The following is a 21014-nucleotide window of genomic DNA, read 5'->3' as shown; positions in this document are numbered from 1 at the left end:
AATTGACTTTCACCTCAGAAAACTGGGCACCTCACTTCCAGAAGATCCTGCTATACCACTCCTGGGCATATACCCAGAGGATTCCCCACCATGTAATAAGGATACATGCTCTACTATGTTCATAGCAGCCCTATTTATAATTGCCAGATGCTGGAAAGAACCCAGGTATCCCTCAACAGAAGAGTGGATGCAAAAAATGTGGTATATCTACACAATGGAGTACTATTCAGCCATTAGAAACAATGAATTCATGAAATTCTTAGGCAAATGGATGGAGCTAGAGAACATCATACTAAGTGAGGTAACCCAGACTCAAAAGGTGAATCATGGTATGCACTCACTAATAAGTGGATATTAACCTAGACAACTGGAATACCCCAAACATAATCCACACATCAAATGAAGTACAAGAAGAAAGGAGGAGTGGCCCCTGGTTCTGGAAAGACTCAGTGAAGCAGTATTCGACAAAACCAGAACGGGGAAGTGGGAAGGGGTGGGTGGGAGGACAGGGGAAGAGAAGGGGGCTTACGGGACTTTCAGGGAGTGGGGGGCTAGAAAAGGGGAAATCATTTGAAATGTAAATAAATTATATCGAATAAAAAAAATTTTTAAAAAAATTGACTTTCAACCTAAGGTCATCAAAAGAGACATGGAATGAAACTTCTTGCTGATCAAAGGAAAAATCCACCAAGAAGCACTCTCAATCCTGAACATCTATGCTCCAAATGCAAGGGCCACCCTCATTCTTAAAAGAAACTTTACTAAAGCTCAAAGCACACATTGCACCTAACAGAATAATTGTGTGTGACTTCAACACTCCACTCTCCTCAATGGACCAATCAGGAAAACAGAAACTAAACAGGGAGACAGTGAAACTAATTGAAAATTTGGACCAATTGGATTTAACAGATATATACTTTTCATCCCAAAGCAAAAGAATATACCTTTTTCTCAGCACCTCATGGTACCTTTTCAGAAATTGATCATATAGTTGGTCACAAGACATACCTCAACAAATATAAGAAGATCGAAATAATCCCATGCCTCCAATCAGATCTCTATGGAGAAAAATGGTCTTTAATAAGAACAAAAACAACAGAAAGCCCACATACACATGAAAACTGAACAATACTCTACTCAATGATACTTTGGTCAAGGAAGAAATAAAGAAATCAAAGACTTTTTAGAGTTTAATGAAAATGAAGGCACAAAATACCCAAATTTATGGGACACAATAAAAGCAGTGCTAAGAGGGAAACTCATATATTTGAGTGCCTCCAAAAAGAAATTGGAGAGAGCATACACAAGAAGATTAACGGCACAACTGAAAGCCCTGGAACAAAAAGAAGCTAATTCACCAAGGAGCAGAAGAAGACAGGAAATCATCAAACTCAGGACTGAAATCAATCAAGTAGAAACTAAGAGAACCATACAAAGTATCAACAAAACCAGGAGCTGGTGCTTTGAAAAAATCAACAAGATAGATAAACCCTTAGCCACACTAACCAAAAAGCACAGAGACCGTATCCAAATTAACAAAATGAGAAATGAAAAGGGAGATATAACAACAGAAACTGAGGAAATTCAAAAAATTATCAGATCCAACTACAAAAGCCTGTACTCAACACAACTAGAGAATCTGGAGAAAATGGACAATTTCTTAGACAGATACCAAATACCAAAATTAAATCAGGATCAAATAGATCATCTAAACAGACCCATAACCCCTAAAGAAATAGAAGGGGTCATAGAAAGCCTTCCTATCAAACAAAGCAAAGAACCAGATGGTTTTAGTGCAGAATTCTATCAGACCTTCAAAGAAGATTTAACACCAATACTCTTCAAACTATTCCACGAAATAGAAACAGAAGGAACACTACCCAACTCCTTCTATGAAGCCACAATTACACTGATACCAAAACCACACAAAGATCCAACAAAGAAAGAGAATTTCAGGCCAATATCCATTATGAATATCGATGCAAAAATACTCAATAAAATTCTTGACCATTGAATCCAAGAACACATCAAAATGATCATCCACCATGATCAAGTAGGCATCATCCCAGGGATGCAGGGATGGTTCAATATATGGAAATCCACCAATGCCATCCAGTACATAAACAAACTCAAGGAAAATAACCACATGATCATTTTATTAAATGCTGAAAAAGCATTTGACAAAATTCAGCATCCATTCATGCTAAATATCTTGGAAAGAACAAGAATTCAAGGGCCATATCTAAACATAGTAAAAGCAATATACACCAAACTGGTAGCCAACATTAAACTAAATGGAGAGAAACTTGAAGCAATCCCACTAAAACCAGGGACTAGACAAGGCTGCCCCCTCTCTCCATATCTTTTCAATATAGTTCTTGAAGTCCTAGCTAGAGCAATTAGACAACATAAGGAGGTCAAAAGGTTACAAAATGGAAAGGAAGAAGTCAAACTAGCACTATTTGCAGATGCTATTATAGTATACTTAAGTGACCCTAAAAACTCTACCAGAGAACTCCTACAGCTGATAAAAAACTTCAGCAAAGTAGCTGGTTGTAAAATCAACTCAAACAAATCAGTAGCCTTTCTATACTTAAAGGATAAGAAGACTGAGAAAGAAATTAAGGAAATGACACCCTTCACAATAGCCACAAACAGCATAAAGTATCTTGGGGTGACTCTAACCAAACAAGTGAAAGACCTAGATCTCTGAAGAAGGAAATCAAATAAGACCTCAGAAAAATGGAAAAATCTTCCATCCTCATGTATTGGCAGAATTGATATAGTTAAAATGGCCATCTTGCCAAAAGCAATTTACAGATTTAACACAATCCCCATTAAAATCCCAACTCAGTTCTTCATAGAGCTAGAAAAAGCAATTCTCAAATTCATCTGGAATAACAAAAAACCCCAGGATAGCTAAAACTATGGTCAACAGTAAAAGAACTTCTGGGGGATTCAGTATCCCAGACCTCAAACTTTACTACAGAGAAATAGTGATAAAAAAAAAAAAAAAAAAAAAAACTGCATGGCATTGGTACAATGACAGGCAAGTGGATCAGTGGAGTTGGATTGAAGACCCAGAAATGAGCCCACATACCTATGGTCACTTGATCTTCGACAAAGGAGCTGAAAGCATCCAGTGGAAAAACGATAGTCTTTTCAACAAATGGTGCTGGTTCAATTGGAGGTCAGCATGCAGAAGAATGTGAATTGATCCATTCTTATCTCATTGTACTAAGCTGAACTCCAAATGGATCAAGGACCTCCACATAAAACCTGACACACTGAAACTAACAGAAAAGAAACTGGAGAAGACCCTTGAGGACATGGGCACAGGGGAAATATTCCTGAACACAACACCAATAGCTTATGCTCTAAGATCAAGAATTGGCAAATGGAACCTCATAAAACTACAAAGTTTCTGTAAGGCAAAGGACACTGTCAAGAGGACAAAAGGTCAACCAACAGATTGGGAAAGGATCTTCACCAACCCTAAATCTGACAGAGGGCTAATATCTAATATATACAAAGAACTCAAGAAGGTAGGCCCCAGAGAACCAAATAACCCCATTTAAAAGTGGGGTACATAGCTAAACAAAGAATTTTCACATGAAGAACTTCAAATGGCTGAGAAGCATCTTAAGAAATGTTCAACATCATTAGTCATTAGGAAAATGCAAATCAAATCAACCCTGAGATTTCACCTCACACCAGTCAGAATGGCTAAGGTTAAAAGCTCAGGAGACAGCGGGTGTTGGTGAGGATGTAGAGAAAGAGGAACTCTCCTCTACTGCTGGTGGGATTGCAAGATGGTATAACCAGTTTGGAAATCAGTCTGGTGGTTCCTCAGAAATCTGGGCATGACACTTCCGGAGGTCCGTGCTATACCACTCCTGGGCATATACACAGAGGATTCCCTGGCATGCAGTAAGGACACTTGCTCCACTATGCTCATAGCAGCCCTGTTTGTAATAGCCAGAAGCTGGAAAGAACCAGGTATCCCTCAACAGAGGAATGGATACCAAAAATGTGGCATATTTACACAATGGTGTACTATTCAGCCATTAGAAACAATGAATTCATGAAATTCTTAGGCAAATGGATGGAGCTGGAGAACATCATACTAAGTGAGGCAACCCAGTCTCAAAAGATCAATCATGGTATTCACTCACTGATAAATGGATATTAGCCTAGAAATTTGGAATACCCACAACATAATCCACATATTAAAGAGGAACGGAGGAGTGGCCCCTGGTTCTGGAAAGACTCAGTGCAGCAGTATAGGGGAATACCAGAACAGGGATGTGGGAAGGGGTGGATGGGGGAATAGGGGGAGGGAAGAGGGCTTATGGGACTTTTGGGGAGTGGGGACCCTGAAAAGGGGAAATCATTTGAAATATAAATAAAAAATATATCGAATAAATAAAAAAAAAAAGAAATTGGTTGGTTTTATGACTCATCTTCACCCCATAACATGCTTCATTTTAAGTATTTATTCACATATGCAGAACATAGATCCTGATAAGGAAAGTATTAATTACAAATATTTTAAATAATAGATTATAATAGATGAGACCCTCACTTCTAACCCTGTTTGAGTTATGTAAAGCTGAAAGCTACAATGCAAGTATAACACACACACACACACACACACACATACACACACACAGACACACAATGTTAATGACTAAATAACTTTCAGCTTCCAGGATGAATTTGTTGTGCAGCCAACAGGAAATACAGTGCCACCTAATCCCAATCACGGGGAATAGGCAAGCATGAGGAGTGGGTCTTGTGCTGGGGCAAGAGTCAAACACTGGCACTTATGAGAGATACTTCCATCCTGTAAGCAGCCTTTAATGTAAGGTGTCTTATTTATACCAAAGAAACATTGTTCTGTGTCATCTCTCCAGGGCTGAGATAAAGGAGGATACAAAAGAACCAATCATCCTTCACATCATTTGCACATCAGCAAACTCACAGTTGTGTGAGACTCAGAACTTCAAGTTTAAAACAAGAACTCTGGGAATTAGTCTGGCGGTTCCTCAGAAAACTAGGCACCTCACTTCTGAAAGATCCTGCTATACCACTCCTGGGCATATACCCAGAGGATTCCCCAGCATGTAATAAGGATATATGCTCCACTATGTTCATAGCAGCCCTATTTATAATAGCCAGAAGCTGGAAAGAATCCAGGTATCCCTCAACAGAAGAATGGATGCAAAAAATGTGGTATATCTACACAATGGAGTACTATTCAGCCATTAGAAACAATGAATTCATGAAATTCTTAGGCAAATGGATGGAGCTGGAGAACATCATACTAAGTGAGGTAACCCAGTCTCAAAAGATCAATCATGGTATGCACTCACTAATACGTGGATATTAGCTTGGAAAACTGGAATACCCAAAAGATAATCCACACATCAAATGAGGTACAAGAAGAATGGAGGAGTGGCCCCTGGTTCTGGAAAGACTCTGTGTAGCAGTATAAGGCAAAAACAGAACAGGGAAGTGGGAAAGGGTGGGTGGGAGAACAGGGGGAGGGAAGGAGGCTTATGTGACTTTCGGGGAGTGGGGGGCTAGAAAAGGGGAAATCCTTTGAAATGTAAATCGAATAAAAAAAACAATAAAAAACAACAACAACAAAAAAAAAACCAAACAAGTCCTCTAAACAGTGGCTATAATTCTGTGAAGAGAGAGTAGTCATTTCTGTAAATTGTTGAGTTGTGCGAGGAAAAAGATAATATGGTAGAAGACTATGAACAAGGAGTAAAAGGTTATTTGGGCATTCTCTTTTAAAGAAAAAAAATCAATAAGCTTGCATAGGTTGATGACAATGGGAATTCTCTTGGTAATTCAAAAATTCAAAAGAAGCTGCAGTGAATAGTCTAGAGGATGCACTTTGTGAACTTCCCAGATGCTAGATGGTAACTATAGTCAGTATCATATTTTATGTTCTTGTAGGTTCACTCTTAAGTTGGGCTAGAATATCAACCACAATGTTATCTATTCATTATTACAGACTAATTACAGCAACACTTTTGTTAGTATTTAAAAGCTGTGATGTTTAAAGTAAACAAGCAGTACTTTGTGGTGGAATATTATACCACTCAGAAAATAAAAATTCAAACATACAAGAAAATGTTTTTACACCAGAAACATTTCTGATGATGGGAATTGTACCAGCTCAGAAGCATCAGTAAGATAACAAGAAACCTTTGTTCATTAATCTTGTATTCATGAAATTTAGGCAACTTTATATAACTTCTGTAATTTTCCAAAAATCCAAAGGGCTTAGAATGAATTTTTAAAAGTTGAATGACTATTTAATACTCTGCACCTTACAGACAAGCTCTAAAATTGTCCATATGCTCTCTGATGGTGCACCTATAAAATGAATCAGATTCCAGAACATTTGTGCTGATGTTCTGCCACCCTGTTTAGGTGATAACTTGGTGTTCTTTGTTGGAAAGAAATGAAAACCTGTACAGAGAATTACAGACATAACTCTTCTGTGTGTTCATGTGTGCTCCAGGCCATCACTGGACACAGCTGCCATACTAGGACCTGTGTCATCTCATAGCAAGCCTGTAAAAATGAACAGGTAGCATTGTACTTGATATTCTAGATGAAGCCAAGAATAAAGACATGGAATGGGTTGCTGGCCACTGATACCATCTAGTGTCTACAAACTAATTCTCAAAATTCATCCTCTATGGGGCAGAGGTACTTTCCACTACTACCTCCACCAAGGGAGTCCCTGGAAAAAGTACTTCACTTCCCCTCATCCAGGAAAATGAAATTAACACCACCTACTTTCTGTAGTGGGGGATGTAAGGTATAGATAGCATCTAATGCCTAAAATCCTGGCAGATGTAGCAATGATAGTTTAGTTACTTTCCCTACATTTTCTTTAAGTTTTTCAGGTGTAAAGCCATCAAGCACTTCTTCCTTGCACAAATGTACCTGTTTTCCTTTTCCTTCCACTCATGACAGCCCCAACTTAAAGAGAAAGGGAGAACAGCTGCTGTCAGACTTCTTACACCAAGTCAGGTCTCTACATGAAATTCTGTTCATGAAAACATCAGTCATCTCATTTGCTGGAATAAAGATGAGGTAATTATTGAACACTCTGAGCCACAGAAATGATTAAGGTTCTGGTGGCATTTACTTATGCAGAAAGATAAGTAGAGTTAAACAGTTGTAACTTGACCAAATGATAAGAAGGATAAAAAAGTCATGAACAAATATTTAAAAGGCAAGATGTATCCAAGGATGGGCAGGAATCATTTACAGAAATTTAGAGAGATGAAAGGAGGCATGTGGCAGAATAAAAAGATGATAAGCAATGAGATGTTGTTTTAAAGACATTTTAAAGGAGAGAGAATAGTTGTGTTCTGGGGACATGAAGAAAGTAAACAACCTCTTTTCTAACATTTGAAGCACACCGAGAAAAAACACTGCTCTTACATGGTCGTGATGGAGCATAGTGGTCCCCCACCCCTCTTGGAAGATCTAACAAGAATGTGCAATGGAACTGTTTCTGCAGATTCATTACTACACTCCAGCTGCAGCTTTGTGCCATCTCTCATACCTGAAAAGCCCTTTGTCATTCTGAGAGGAATTAAAATAAAAAACGGAAAACACAAACGCAAAACCATTACCTTAATTTCCTTACCATAGCTCATAATTATAAATCTATATATACTAGATAGGTCTGGAAGAGAATGTATGTTCTTGAAAATGTTTACATGCAAAAAAGGAGTAAATATGTCCTTGAAAACATTCTACAGAAAGATTACTCTTTCTTGACTCCTATTTCTTTCTATATGACACTTGAATCTGAGTGATAGTTTTTACTAAGTATACAAAACAGTATTTTAACTTGCCAAATAATTTTTTGCTGTGGTAGTAATTGAGTTTTAAAACAGTCACTGCTTAAGGCAAATCTTTAATATTTGAAAATAAAGACAAATAATTTAGGCTAATTCTTTAAAAGTCCATGCAGAATTTTCTCCATATAATGAAGTGAAATCATTCAATGAGGACCAAATGTGCTCTATAGATTAGTTTCCCCCTCATAAGGAGATACTTATGTCTTTTAATGGCACCAGTGAATTAGCAATAGTGTTTGACAGAAACCCAGGCACATACTGGCAATAGATAACTCATTAACACACCCAGAAAAAAGCTACCTATAGCCAGGCTTGGTGGTGTATACCTGAAATCCCAGCATATTAGAGACTGAGGCAGGAGTGTTGCCGGGAGTTAGAGGGCAGCCTGGAATATACACAGAGCACTAGGTAACAAAATCTATATAACAGGACATTTCCTAAAAATCTTATCTTAGCTATGAAAATACAATCATATGAAAGTTTAAGACAGTATAAGCTGTAAGGTATAAATATTTTTGTGTTAGTATTAGATAATATACACTAAAAATACAAAATTTATCGTGAACATAAAAATGTTCAAGGTTGTGCAGGTATTATAAGATCAGTCAGCAGAACCCCAGAAAATCTAAAGCTCATCAGTGATGTTGACAAATCAGGTCTATGATGAGGAAAACTAATGTAAAATTTATTAGAAAGACTGATCTTGGAAGGGGACTAGGTTTCCTTTCAACCAGTGGTCAATAAAAGACAATTCCATAGAAATACATTATCAAGAGGGGATTCCTTTTCAAATAGGGACATATTATCACATGCTTATATGCTTACATGAAAATGAGATTATGTGCTGATAGTTACATTGTAGTTTAGAAAAGATAACAATTATTTCAATGATGATCCTACATAGAAAGGAGAAATGTAATTCAATTAAGGTTTTTACAAGATTGGAGCAATAAGGTCTATCCACAGTTAGGTATGAAACGGGAGCAAATGGATAGATGTATAGACTGGCTTCTTGAAACCATGGGATTCTGTAAAAACATATTGTTTATTATTGCTTTGCTTTTTCAGAGAATCAGAAGCTAAGATGCTATTGAGAGTAGAAAAAAAGGAGCACTTACAGGATCTTTTAAGACAAAAAAGATAAATATTACTTAGCCAAAGAGAAATAGGTTTTTTAAAATGAATAAGAGGGCTGCTTGAAGTTATTGACTCCAAACATGAAGTAGGTCCAATTCAAATGTCTGTAGGTTTTTCTCTCCAGCCAAAACCAGCCATGTTGATACAAGCATAAAAAGCATTGGCCATTGGATTGAGCAGTTAGTTTTTCCCTGCCATGAAAACAAGAAAGGGCAATAAATATTTTAACCAAATCTTTTCTAACTAAACTAATAGGCTTTTTCAGACTTAAACATTCACCTATGTGCAATGTATAGATAGATAGATAGATAGATAGATAGATAGATAGATAGATAGATAGATAGATAGATAGATAGATACAACTTACAAGTTGTATTTGACTACAAGATGAACTTGACTACATTATATTTTATAGAATTAGTACTAAATGAAATATAAGAACTTGTTTACAAAAAGATCTATAAGCCAAGGAAATGATTAAAAACCAGCAAAACACAGATTTCTAACCATCTGTAATTTTCATGATTAATTTGTAATTCTCTAAATCAGTGGCTTAACTTCATTTTATCATGTAAAATAAGACCAATGACAAATATAAACAATAACACATATTGATGAGTATAAAAGGTATTTATAATATACTTTCATGACAAGTTATAAAATATTTAACAGATTTCATTACATAATTCTTCAGTTTATTAAGGAGATCACACTTCTATTATTTACCTTGTTACTTCAGCAAAATACTTGAGACAAACAACATAAGGATGGAAGTGTTTATTTGGGCTCATAGTCTAAGTTCCTCACTATGGTGGGGAAGTCAGTGGAAGAGCTAAAGCAGATGCTGATACTGGATCTGTAGTTAGAGGGCAGAAAGCAAGGCAGATTCTTTTGCTTGACTCTCTTTTTCATTTGTATCCAATCAAGAATCTCAGCCCTTAAAATACTCTGCCCACAGTTAAGATGGGTCTTTCCACTTCAACCAGCCAAATATATGCAATCCCTTATAAGCATATTCAGAAGCTAACCAAATTCAGGTAAATCCTCACAGCATGCCCTGAGGCTTGACTCCTAGGTAATTCCAGATCTATGAAGTTAACAATCATTAACTCTCATAGCATTATTGTATGTAACATCAAGTTATGCTAAAAACTAAGCTGCATTCCTATATCAAAAGTGGTTTGGTGAATCACAGAACTTTTTTTTCTTCATTCTTTTTACAAAACTAACAGTCTTTGCTTTGAGGTAAATGTGCTTCTGGTGTTAGTCTTAAAGTTAATAATGCAGTGTTAGATTGATTTGTAATTAGATTCCAGTTGCAGAAACAGCAACTAGATGACAGTTAATCTCATCCACACATGTACATATTGTGTTTCCTATTATTCCTTGCAGTTATGTTACTTCTATTAATAAAGAATTTAAAATGTCATAAAGGACTGTAAAGATTTAAGGAAGGTAGAAGAGTCAGGAAGTTGTATGCTAGTCACAGTTGCAGCGCTGACTCCTGACTGACTGTTTCCTATTCTCACACCAATATCTATCAATATGAAAGATGTATGAAACAAAGGGTGAAACACATTCTGTAAAAAGTATTTCACAAAATTGAATGGCCTTATGCAAAAATATATTTTCTCCAACCATAAACAAGTAATTTTGGTAAAACAGTTTAGAAAAAAGCTTTCTAGTTTCTTGTCATTCCCTGTAATCTTTTATCCCAAAGAACAGTACATAAAAATACTGTCATGAGACGTGAGTTTCTTCATGAAGACTGGAGTCATTGCAAATATTGCCACACAATATCTGGTTCAGATAGCAATGCAATTTGCTTTATATTAACCTCCCTAAAGGAGGTTACATATTTACCATTATTGGTCTATTTCTCTAGCTTCCAGGCGTTAAAATAACAATATTGAGACTATCATATGCAATTTAGATTGTACAAATGTCATAGTCCTTTTAACTAGAAGTTTCTCATCATTTGTGAAGAAGTACATGAAGAGTATAACCAAAAAAAAAAAAAAAACAATTTCAAAACTAAAAAAGGTAAACCACATTGAAAAAACCCACTTTCAATTTCTGTCACTTTTAAAATTAAGCAAATGAAACAAAAAAATGTAATTGTGCATGGAACTAGGAAAGATTTAAGACTGATTTCAAAAACAGTATTAGGAAGAATTAAAAACATCTGAATATGTGTTGCCACTCTATTCATAGAAGAAACTGAAATAACCCAAGTCCATCACCTCATGTGAATAAAGAAAATGCAGTATGTATATTAAAAGAAAAACTACTCAGCCATAAAAATGGAGGATACTTTGCTGTTTGTGACATCTTACACAGAACTGGAAAAAAGCAAATTCACTAACCATATATATAGTGTATGTCTCATAGGATCTTAGCACATGCAAATTATAAAAAATATGTCATAAAGGATAGACAATGAGAATGGGGAATAGAGAAAGACTGCTCATTGGGTATTAAGCTGCAACCTGACATTAATAAAAATTCAGGTGAACTATTGCACAGCAGGATGAGTATAGACTAAATAATGAAATACTGCAAATTCAAAGCTAGCAGAAAGGATATTAATATCTTCACTATAAAGAATACATTCTTGAGGAGTTTAATATTTTTAATATAACTTAAACAGTGTTCATATGTATCAAAGTATCAAAGGGACTAGACATGTTCTTTCCCAAGTCCCATGACCCAAGACTTGGTCAGTGGAGACAGAAGAAAACAGCAAGTCCAAAACCATCCAGAGGTAGAGTAAGTTCAAAGCCAACCTGAGCAACATAGGGAGAGTTTCTCTCAAATTAAAAACATAAACACTGTACTAGAGATGTCATCAGATGTAGATTGCTTGCATAGCATGTGATTGTCCCTCAGTTCAAGAGCCATTACCACACTACCGCCAAGGGAAAAAATGGTTTTCCATTCATCTGAATATTTTATCTAAAACAAAAAGGAAATAAATTGAAAACATAAAAATATAAGTATAAAATGGAATTACTAATGTCAACAAAACCCCACAGAAATTATCATCTACATGGAACATCATCCTGAAATTTTCATGAAGTGAAATATAAAGAGAAATCTATAGTTGACTATGAAACTCATGGGTACAAGCAGAGGAGTTCTAGTGCTTCTTGGGTGGATTTCATGTTAAAAAAAAAAGTCAAAAGGTATGACCATGACAAATTAATTACTTAAGTATGTACAAGTTAAACTCTATGAATATAATTCAACCCAGAAGAAACCATATTTTGAATATCTACCTTAATCTAGTAATTATTTTTACTTCATTAGATATTTTAATTTATTGTACTACTGAAACAATGATTACTCTTAAAAACCCACAATAAACATGTATTGTTGAAACCAAAACAAGAAAATCAGTGAGGTAACAATTCAATATTATTCCTATAAGATCTTTAAATGTCCATTTAAAAATATAATTAAACACTTCAATTAAGAAACAGCATGATTTTTATAGTCATAGCATAATTAACAAAAGATAGAACTCCAGTTATTAAAAAGCAACAAGTCTTATCAAAATTTGTGTAAGAAGATACTGATTTTCTCAGAAAACAAAAACATAAACAGCAACAATAAAAGCAAAATATGCTTAAAACATTTCCAAAAAAGAAAAAGAAGCATGAAGCATACTTTAGAGGAAAACGTTTATTTTACATTAGTTTCCATGAGCATCTTCACAAGCCCTGTGCCCTTTAGCCCATGACAGCTGCTCTGAAGTAGTAGCATAAGCATGGAGGTCCTATGTTATTGTGTTGATCATTTCTTGAGAGGCTAATTTTCTTTTACGTAGTGTTTCATAAGAGGGAAGGCTCTTCTCATTCCTAAGGAGATAGAGCTTTTTCAATACCACTTGAAGTCAGTTGTTTTGTCTCTCCAGATACACATGCATTTTCTGCCTTTTAGAACACAGATTAACTTAAAAATATGATTTAAATAGCACATTATTCATTTTAGGCTACCCTGCAATTTATTTTAGGCAAGATGTATTGTTATATACCCACTGCTTAAACACAAACAGTGCATACTTGAATGGCTCCTGTGATCTCTGGTAAAAGTTCAAATACAATATTAACCTACAAACAACAATTACACAGGCCTCAGAGATTTTTTTGAAAGGCTACTATTCTACAAACAGACAAGCTCTTGCTTGTTATGTTACATGTTATTTTAACATGTAATAGCAAAAGTGTAATGCTTTTAGGATAAGATCATTACCTTAATTTTATGTTTTAAATTTTCTGCAAAGTTGAATAATAAAACAATTTACTGTTTCCAGTGTGTTCCTCTTTCTTTATAAAAGTTAGCATATACTTTAAAAGTGCTTCATGCATTATGCAGGCATTAAAATGAGGTAATTGGTATCCTTGATATTTTGTGAACTCATTAAAATCCCACTCTACAGCCCCATTTCTGAGGAACAAATTACATATGCAGTTGTTAAGGGAAAGTAGAAAAACATGGAGACTTGAAAGGAGCTTCGATTTTAGTATGATCTAGTCAGAACATTGAGGCTGAGGGATAGTTCTTTAGGGTGGACCTCTTGGCATTCCATTTTCCCCTAGTTAAATGGCAGAGATGAACACCCCAGAGCCCAGATAACACTCTCTCAAGATTTGAAAGCTGAAGAAAATGGACTTTTCTTCTTAAAAACTATAGACTGAAGGTGTGTGCTAAATAATTTTTAGCAGGAGTATACAACTATGAGAAATTACAAAATGCCACTGAGGGTTGCTTTTACATGATGCAGTGAGTGAAGAATTCTCAGAAGGCATCTTCTCTGAGTTTTCAGAAATAAGATTAATTCTAGTATGCTAGTATAGAAGTGGAAAGAACATTACAGGTACAGAGCAAAACATTCATACACATACATGCACACACATACTTATCCATACAGAAATATACATGTATACGTATACATACATTCATGCAAGAATCACACCCATATGGCTAATTTGCAGGATGGTATCTTTTAATTGAAGTCAGAGGAGATGAGAAGGTAAAATTAGAGAAATCTGGAAAGGTGGAACCATCACAGCCATCTATTATGCTACAGCCATCCTGCAGAATGCCCAGGAGCAAATCATAGCATACAATGGGGTTTTGGGTGGTGGAGTTCTAGTTTAATCCACTTGACAATACAGAAATTGCTAATAAAGCATTAATTTTTTGCTTTTTGTTCCTTTGAGAGAAGATTTCACACAGAGTTGGCCTTGAACTCTTGATCTTCCTGCCCCCACCTACCAAGTTCTGTTATTACAGGTATGTGTTACAATACATGGCAAAAAATTTTAAAGAGGGAAAAATCAATTCCCTGAGCTTAAGAAATATTTATTGCCTTTCTCCAAAACACAAAATTTAGATCCATTGTTTTGCTGTGTTTTAAAGAGTCAATGCATATTATACTTGAAAGTGTACTTCAAGAGTTTCTATAACTCTTTTGTTTCTCCCTGTGAACTAACATTTTTTTTCTGCCAGCAGGTCTTTGTACCTATATGCCACATTTTTACCATCTCTTGTGCCACTACACACTCATCAACAGGCAGGCCTCAATGTGAGCATCATCCTCCCTCATCTTCACTAAACTCAGTAACCTCCCTTACTAATATCCCTCCCAGTTCTACACTCTTCTCCTCTACTCTACGGTTTTGCAGAACTCTGGACATATTTCTCATCCATTTGTTCTCCTTCCATGCAGTAATTCTGTAGCCTGTGTGTGAGAGCTCCATGGGGGTAGAGACTCTTAGTTATCAACCTAGCTATCTATAAGATCTGTAGCAAGGCTTATCACACTATAAACTTTCAATACTCTTTTGTCAGGTTATTGATTTTCAAGTATTAAGACTATATGAAGCTATCACATTTAAAAGGTTGTCTACTTATTGGCAAATTAGATTTTAAAAGCTTTGTGGAGGTAATTCCTATGTAAACAGTAAGTAAAGAAAGTCATATATATGTACATATATATAAATTATATTTACCATATAATCATAGCCATACTATCTATAAATATACAGCTTACATAAAAAAGTTTTAATATTTCTTTTGTTTAAAGTAATACTAAGAAGTTTAGTTTTGTCTGATACTCAACAGCTACCCATATTTGTGGTTTTCTTCACTAAAGAAAATACATTTTTGGTGATAAAACAGGAACAAAAGAAAATATTGTGTATAAATTAATATATTTCTTACAAATATATTTTCAGCAAAAACAGCAGTGACAACATGGTAGCAAATGTAATTTTCTTGCAGACCATTGAGAGGTGTGTGTGTGCTCAGGCTTAAGAATATTAAAAAAAGAGTCAGCATTAAAAACAGGAAAATTGATTATTAGAGAGCCCCAATATCTTTCTAGATTTGAAAAAAATTATCTTGAAAATCATCACATGTCAAGTAACCCCTCCCTCATCGCCCAACATATAAAATATGTGTTTATAAAATAATCTAATTGTTACACATTTTAAGAATGTACATTGTAACCTTTAGCATTGGTCAGCTGTGTTTGTACTAAGATAATCTTACTTAGGAGAGAATATATCCATTGTAGTTTAACTAGATGGCAAGTTCAGAACTCACTGCTGTGAATGTTGTGTTCCAATGAATAATCTATCTAATAAATTAGGAAGTAGACAGTATTTTAATTATGGATACTGGTATAACCAGAACACTGACCTTAAAGATTTCCTGGATATGGTTTCTGTATAAAGTGCAAATGACAAATTAATTATTCTTCATAATTGTCACTGCTCTGAAATCTCCTTGCCCCTTCATCTTTTATAAGGAAGTTTCTCCTGTTACAGATATACAATTGCATTTCCATTAGAATGTGCATGAAGGCATTTCTTACGTGTGTTCTTTTCAGCTTGATGGCAACAAACAGGAAGTTAACTAAAATTCATCATTACCACAATCATTTATTGACACTTTTCATATTTAGCATTATTTTTTAAAGGCATTAAAACTTCTGATCGTAGATGGGAAAAGGCGTGGACACATACAAATCCACATAGAAACCTCAGCTTTTCAAGAGTGTCTCTTCCTAGTCTTTGGAACAGGACACTGAAAGCAAACACAGCTGGGCTGGAAGAATGTATCGTGCTGGGCAAACACAGATAACCATTAATGTAAATATGTTGTTTCCTGCCCACCTGGTTAGATATAGCAAGCATCCCTATGTTGTCCTCCTAAAGCCCCACATGCTCCTAAAAGAGCTGCCCTTTTTAACAGGGTGTGGATGGGGGGGTAGCTGGCCAGGCTCTGTCTCCTGAGTAAAAACTGGCATTTTACAGGCAGCAGAAGGTCATGAGGGGCACTAACTCTTTCTGAAAATATCATAGTAATATTACACATAGTAAGGGCTCTATGCTGGCCATGTGTATTAACTGTTCATGCTTCATATAATTTGCTAGTTTATCAATTAAAAGCAGACAAAACAGGAACATTCTTCCCTAACAGGCCAAGTCAGATTCATTCTGAGGGTAACTCTGTATTCACCCAAGATTTGACTACAGGACGCAGCAGCTGGTAGGTAGGTTACCAAGGGATCAGAGCTCCTTGATAACCAGCTTTCCATTAATTTTCCACTGAGCTAACCCCTTAATTCATGCTCTCCCAGCAGCTCATTTCTTTTACAATAGTCCCAGCAGAGGGTTCCTTTCACCAAGAGATATGAACCATGGGGTTTGCAGGAGACTAAAGATACCAGGTGAGGCAGGGCACACACCAGTTCCTGGCATCTCCTATCTTACTAGGGGGACAACATACATGACCTGAAGCACTGCGGAAAGCAGACCCTCATCAGACATTCTAGAGCGGATACTGTTCTCTGGGGAGCCCTAATGTCTGGAAGAAGAGAGCAAACATTTACTGGAGCTTCTCTCGCAGGAGAATCAGAAAGCAAGAACCTGCTAAGGAGCTAGCCAATTTGAGGACTCTGGGCGGGCTGAGTTCCCAGTGGCTGGCTACAGGTTGCCTGGGAGCAGATTCGCAGCTTTACGAAGGCGCTCTGGCGCGCTAGAGGGAGATCAGAGGGTTGGAGATGGGTGGACAGAAACAGGAGGAACGCAAGGGAAGCCCGAAGCTGTTCTATTCAGGTAGTGAAATGTTAGCCATCCCATCCGAGGCGTACCTCCCTACCGTGACCCACACAGACCTTGGCGCCGCAACCTGCGCTTCTTGAGGCCGAAGATGCGCACTTTGGAGAAGATATCCACCAGGTTGCCATTGCAAAGCCCGCGGTTCTTGCTGGGGCTGCTCCGCCTCCTGCTGGCAGAGGGCCGGTCCCAGTGCTGCTCCCGCGCCTGCCGCTTCTGACGGATCAAGCCGCTGGCGATGGCCGCGGCCATGGTGGCCCAGGGAATGGGTCTCGGGGAGGGAGGGACAGAAGCAAAAGGAGCTGGGGCACTGGAGAGGAAAGGGGCGGCGCAGACAGCTGCTCGCCCCAAGGGAAGCAGAGGGAGGGGCGGTCTGGAGGGGTTGGGGACAGAGGTGAGGTTGGTCAGTCCCCACTAGGACCCATCGCCCAGTCTACTGAGCTCGGACCAAGCCAAGCAGATGCTCCCGGGACACAGCAGAGCCAGCACGAGGAACTGGAGGTCGCAGCTGCTTCCGAGTCCAGAGGGCTGTGGCTGACGGTCACCTCGTATCCCTGGAGCCCTCTCTCGGGGTCGCCACCAGCAGCAGCTCAGCTTTCTCGTCCTGTCAGCCTCCCGTGTGAAAGGTTGGCAGATCTGTGGGCTTCCTTCCTGGGCACAGGATGGAGGGGCGGAGGACAGGTCGCGACAGTGTATCAGCGCATTTGTGGGTCCCCAAGCGCGATGGGCAGGTCTCACTGCCCTGCTCAAACTGCCCTCGGGCAGGTGCGGCCACAGCGGTCCGCTCTTGGCTTCTGCCTGTGATTGTCAAGTGCTTTGGAAATCAGCATCTGGAGAGAGCAATCTTCTCCCCTGAGCTCTCTAATCAAAGCGCTCTATTCCCACCCCATTATCCCCTCCCAAATATGTGGTCCCCATTCGATGTGTCTGCACACACACACACACACACACACACACACACAATGCATATGTAGTTATGCTTTTAAATAATAATAAAAAGAGAAAGGCAAAATGAATTGCATGGGGTGGGATGCCAAGATGCTAGCCTAAGGAGGTTGAATTGAAGGAATATCGGTGCGCTTTGGCTCAAATGAAACTCGCATGGTTCCCAGGCTGTCACAGTTTAGGGTTCTAGAGTCCACAGAAAACTCTGAGCAGCAGTTGAAGGGTGAAATGGTTAACCTCAGGCAACAAAGCATCCCCACACTAAGGAGGACGGGGGAGAGTTACCCCTGGGGAGGGAGGTGCCACTACTTCTCACCTAATCACCCAAACTTGTTGGAATCTCTTCTGCTGCCAAGAAGGGTAGGCTTATCATTTTGAACCATCAATACTTAGCAAAAAGAATGATCAGAGGAGAGGACATAAATAATCTGTTCTAATATAGAATGGAGGAAACAGCTTCCAGCTCTATTTCCCAAAGGGTGGAAGAGGAGCAGCTAGGGGCTGCACAGGTTCTATACAGAGAGCTGGATTAGGACAAGTGCCCGGGAGAATACTGAGGAAGCCTAAGTCTAAAGATTAGCATGGAGAAAGGGTGCCTGTTGCAGCACTCAGAGATAGCAGAAAGCAGTCAGAGCTCTGCTTTTCTTTGGTTTGCCTAGATGGAAAAGCACCATCAGAGAGCAAAGCGACTTGAACTGGATCTGAAATTCAAATATAATAAATGCTTTATGTCTCTTCCCTTCAGTGTCCTGCCTGTGACCTAACAAGTGTTCTCTCTCAGATAATTAAACATATTAAGGGTCAAGAAAAGGAACATAGTTGGGAAAAGAAAGACTGAGGAAAGGCTCTTCATGCTTTGGATGAACAGTTAGTGGTTGTAGTTGATCCAAGCATTAGATGCACACACACCCTTGCCCAATTTTGCCTATCATCCCAGGAAGACAAGGAGAAAGAAATTCAAAAGCCAAACTTCTTACCATCAAATATGTACACAGACAAAGCATGCTTTTACAGTCATTGACAGGGTTTTACAAATCTTCTTTCAGTACTACATGAGAACTGGAAAGAAGGAATAAGTCTCTGAGGCAGGAAGTCTCTGAGGCAGTGTTGAACAAAAAATATACTAATATTTTGTTTGGGGTAATAGTCAAAAAGTACTACAAAGATACTACTAGGCAAATGAGGGAAGTGTAGCCTAGGATGTATTCCAGGACTTCTGCCCTCTACATCTCATCCGTATTCTCCCCTTGTAAGGATTTCTTCTTCTACTGCTCTCCCTTTAGATCTCCTTTCTTACTAGAGATGTGGAGAACATCTGCTGAAATGGTAGTGTGGAGATCTGAATCCAAGGCAGGTAATTTTAGGTTTAGGAAAATACCAGTTTTAATATTAAGAGGTATGCCCTGTAAAGTTATTCCCATCACTTGACTGTTACATCTACAAACACTACAATTACTAAGGAGGGTATTTTAGAGTTACCGTGTCAAAAAAATGTGTACTGCTTTGTCACCCATGAGTTTAAAGAGAAAACTGAGAAAAGGAGACCACCAATGTATTTTAAGTTTGTATTTGTGAAGCAGTGTCATGGTTCACAAAGAAAGAAGATAGTCTATAGACAGATGAGTAACCCAGATAAAACAAAGATAAAAGTATGACTGTTTTTTTTGCTAAATCACAGGGTAAAGAACCCTAATGAGAGCCATTACTGGAAAGAAGCCACTTGGACATTTGAAAAGTTCTAGTTTGGAATTTCTGAATGACTTTATGATTAAATCAAATAGATTTAACAAGAGGTTTTGTAGTGATTTCTTTTTCAGAGAGTGAGATGAAATGCAAAGTATAATGGCCTTTTAAATTGACTACAACTCCACCATCCAACACATCATGATATTAACTTGAATAGGATTGAGCTCCTTGTCATGGCAGCTGTATTCACTAGTGCGTGTGAGTGTATGTGTGTGTGTGTGTGTGTGTGTGTGTTGAAGTCATATTTCCCAATCTTTGGCTGTAGAGAAGTCAGACTTTGGGCTTCATATGTCACCCTGTCTCCATTATTTATTGCACTTCAAGTTGCTGCTTTTTTGAAGTTCAGCACCGCGGACAGTGACCCCGGCCAGTCTCCCTTCTTAGTAGAAGCCAGCAAGGCAGAGAAGTGTTGTCTGGCTGTCCGTAAAGGTCTCCTATCTACATCTCCAAATCTTCACTGTTTCGCCTCCTTATTTTTTTAAGATGTAAAGGAAATTAACCATCACAGCTTCCACTGACTGCAATAGCACACCTCAAGGCAGAGGCTTTTCAACTGTTCTATACCAGAGAAGCATCCTGTCTGCTCGATCTTTCCATTAGGACCTCTGATGAAGTGTGTAGAAGGACTCTCGGGATCTATTCAGACAGCGAAATTTCTCAAAGGCCCATTCTTTTCTATAGAGCTTCGTATTTTAGGAGACCTTAAAGAAGGAAGCTGTATTGGGCAATCAGGGTCTTTTAGCTTAATCCTCGCATTTTCCTTTTCCCTCTCCCAAAGGCTACTAGGCTGTTTACAGATAGAGATAACTGAAAGAAAACGCAAGAGAGCCATCTGCTGTCTTAAGCTGTGATAAAAAGGCAGCGCCGAGCTGGAGAGAAACCAGGAGGGTAAAGAGGAAACCAAACATAAGGAGGATACAAACATGGCTTCTTCATGCCTCAGAATCTCTTTAGACTGATTAATTTCACCTTTGACTTTATATAAAGCAACGAAAAAGGAGGGAGAGAAGAAAGGAGAAGAGAGGAAAGGAAAGGAGAGGAGAAGGGGAAGGAGGGAGGGGAGTTGGAGTTTTTATGTATTTTAGGTGATTATGCATTAGGTGACTTCAATTTCAAGCAAGTAAGCTTTTTTCAAGGAGTATTTCTGGAACTTTTT

The 21014-nt window shown here is 37.9% G+C and overlaps 1 protein-coding gene across 3 annotated transcripts in view; it reads right to left on the bottom strand.

The window, feature by feature from the left end:
- The window catches only part of Fgf14 (fibroblast growth factor 14), a 755593-nt gene that overhangs the window by 229176 nt on the left and 505403 nt on the right, over window positions 1–21014 (bottom strand). Inside the window, exon 1 of one of the 3 annotated variants that reach the window (XM_052190817.1) lies at window positions 17227–17419. The exons of the other annotated variants lie outside the window; for them this stretch is intronic. Within the exon in view, the coding sequence (XP_052046777.1) occupies window positions 17227–17419 (193 nt within the window). Of the gene's footprint in view, window positions 1–17226; window positions 17420–21014 lie in introns of those variants that run through there. 3 annotated transcript variants of the gene reach the window in all.

This window comes from Apodemus sylvaticus, chromosome 8, assembly GCF_947179515.1.
Source record: "Apodemus sylvaticus chromosome 8, mApoSyl1.1, whole genome shotgun sequence".
NCBI classification, from domain to species: domain Eukaryota; kingdom Metazoa; phylum Chordata; class Mammalia; order Rodentia; family Muridae; genus Apodemus; species Apodemus sylvaticus.
Note: the sequence above shows the minus strand (reverse complement) of the source record. Positions and strands in the feature narration are given on the sequence as shown.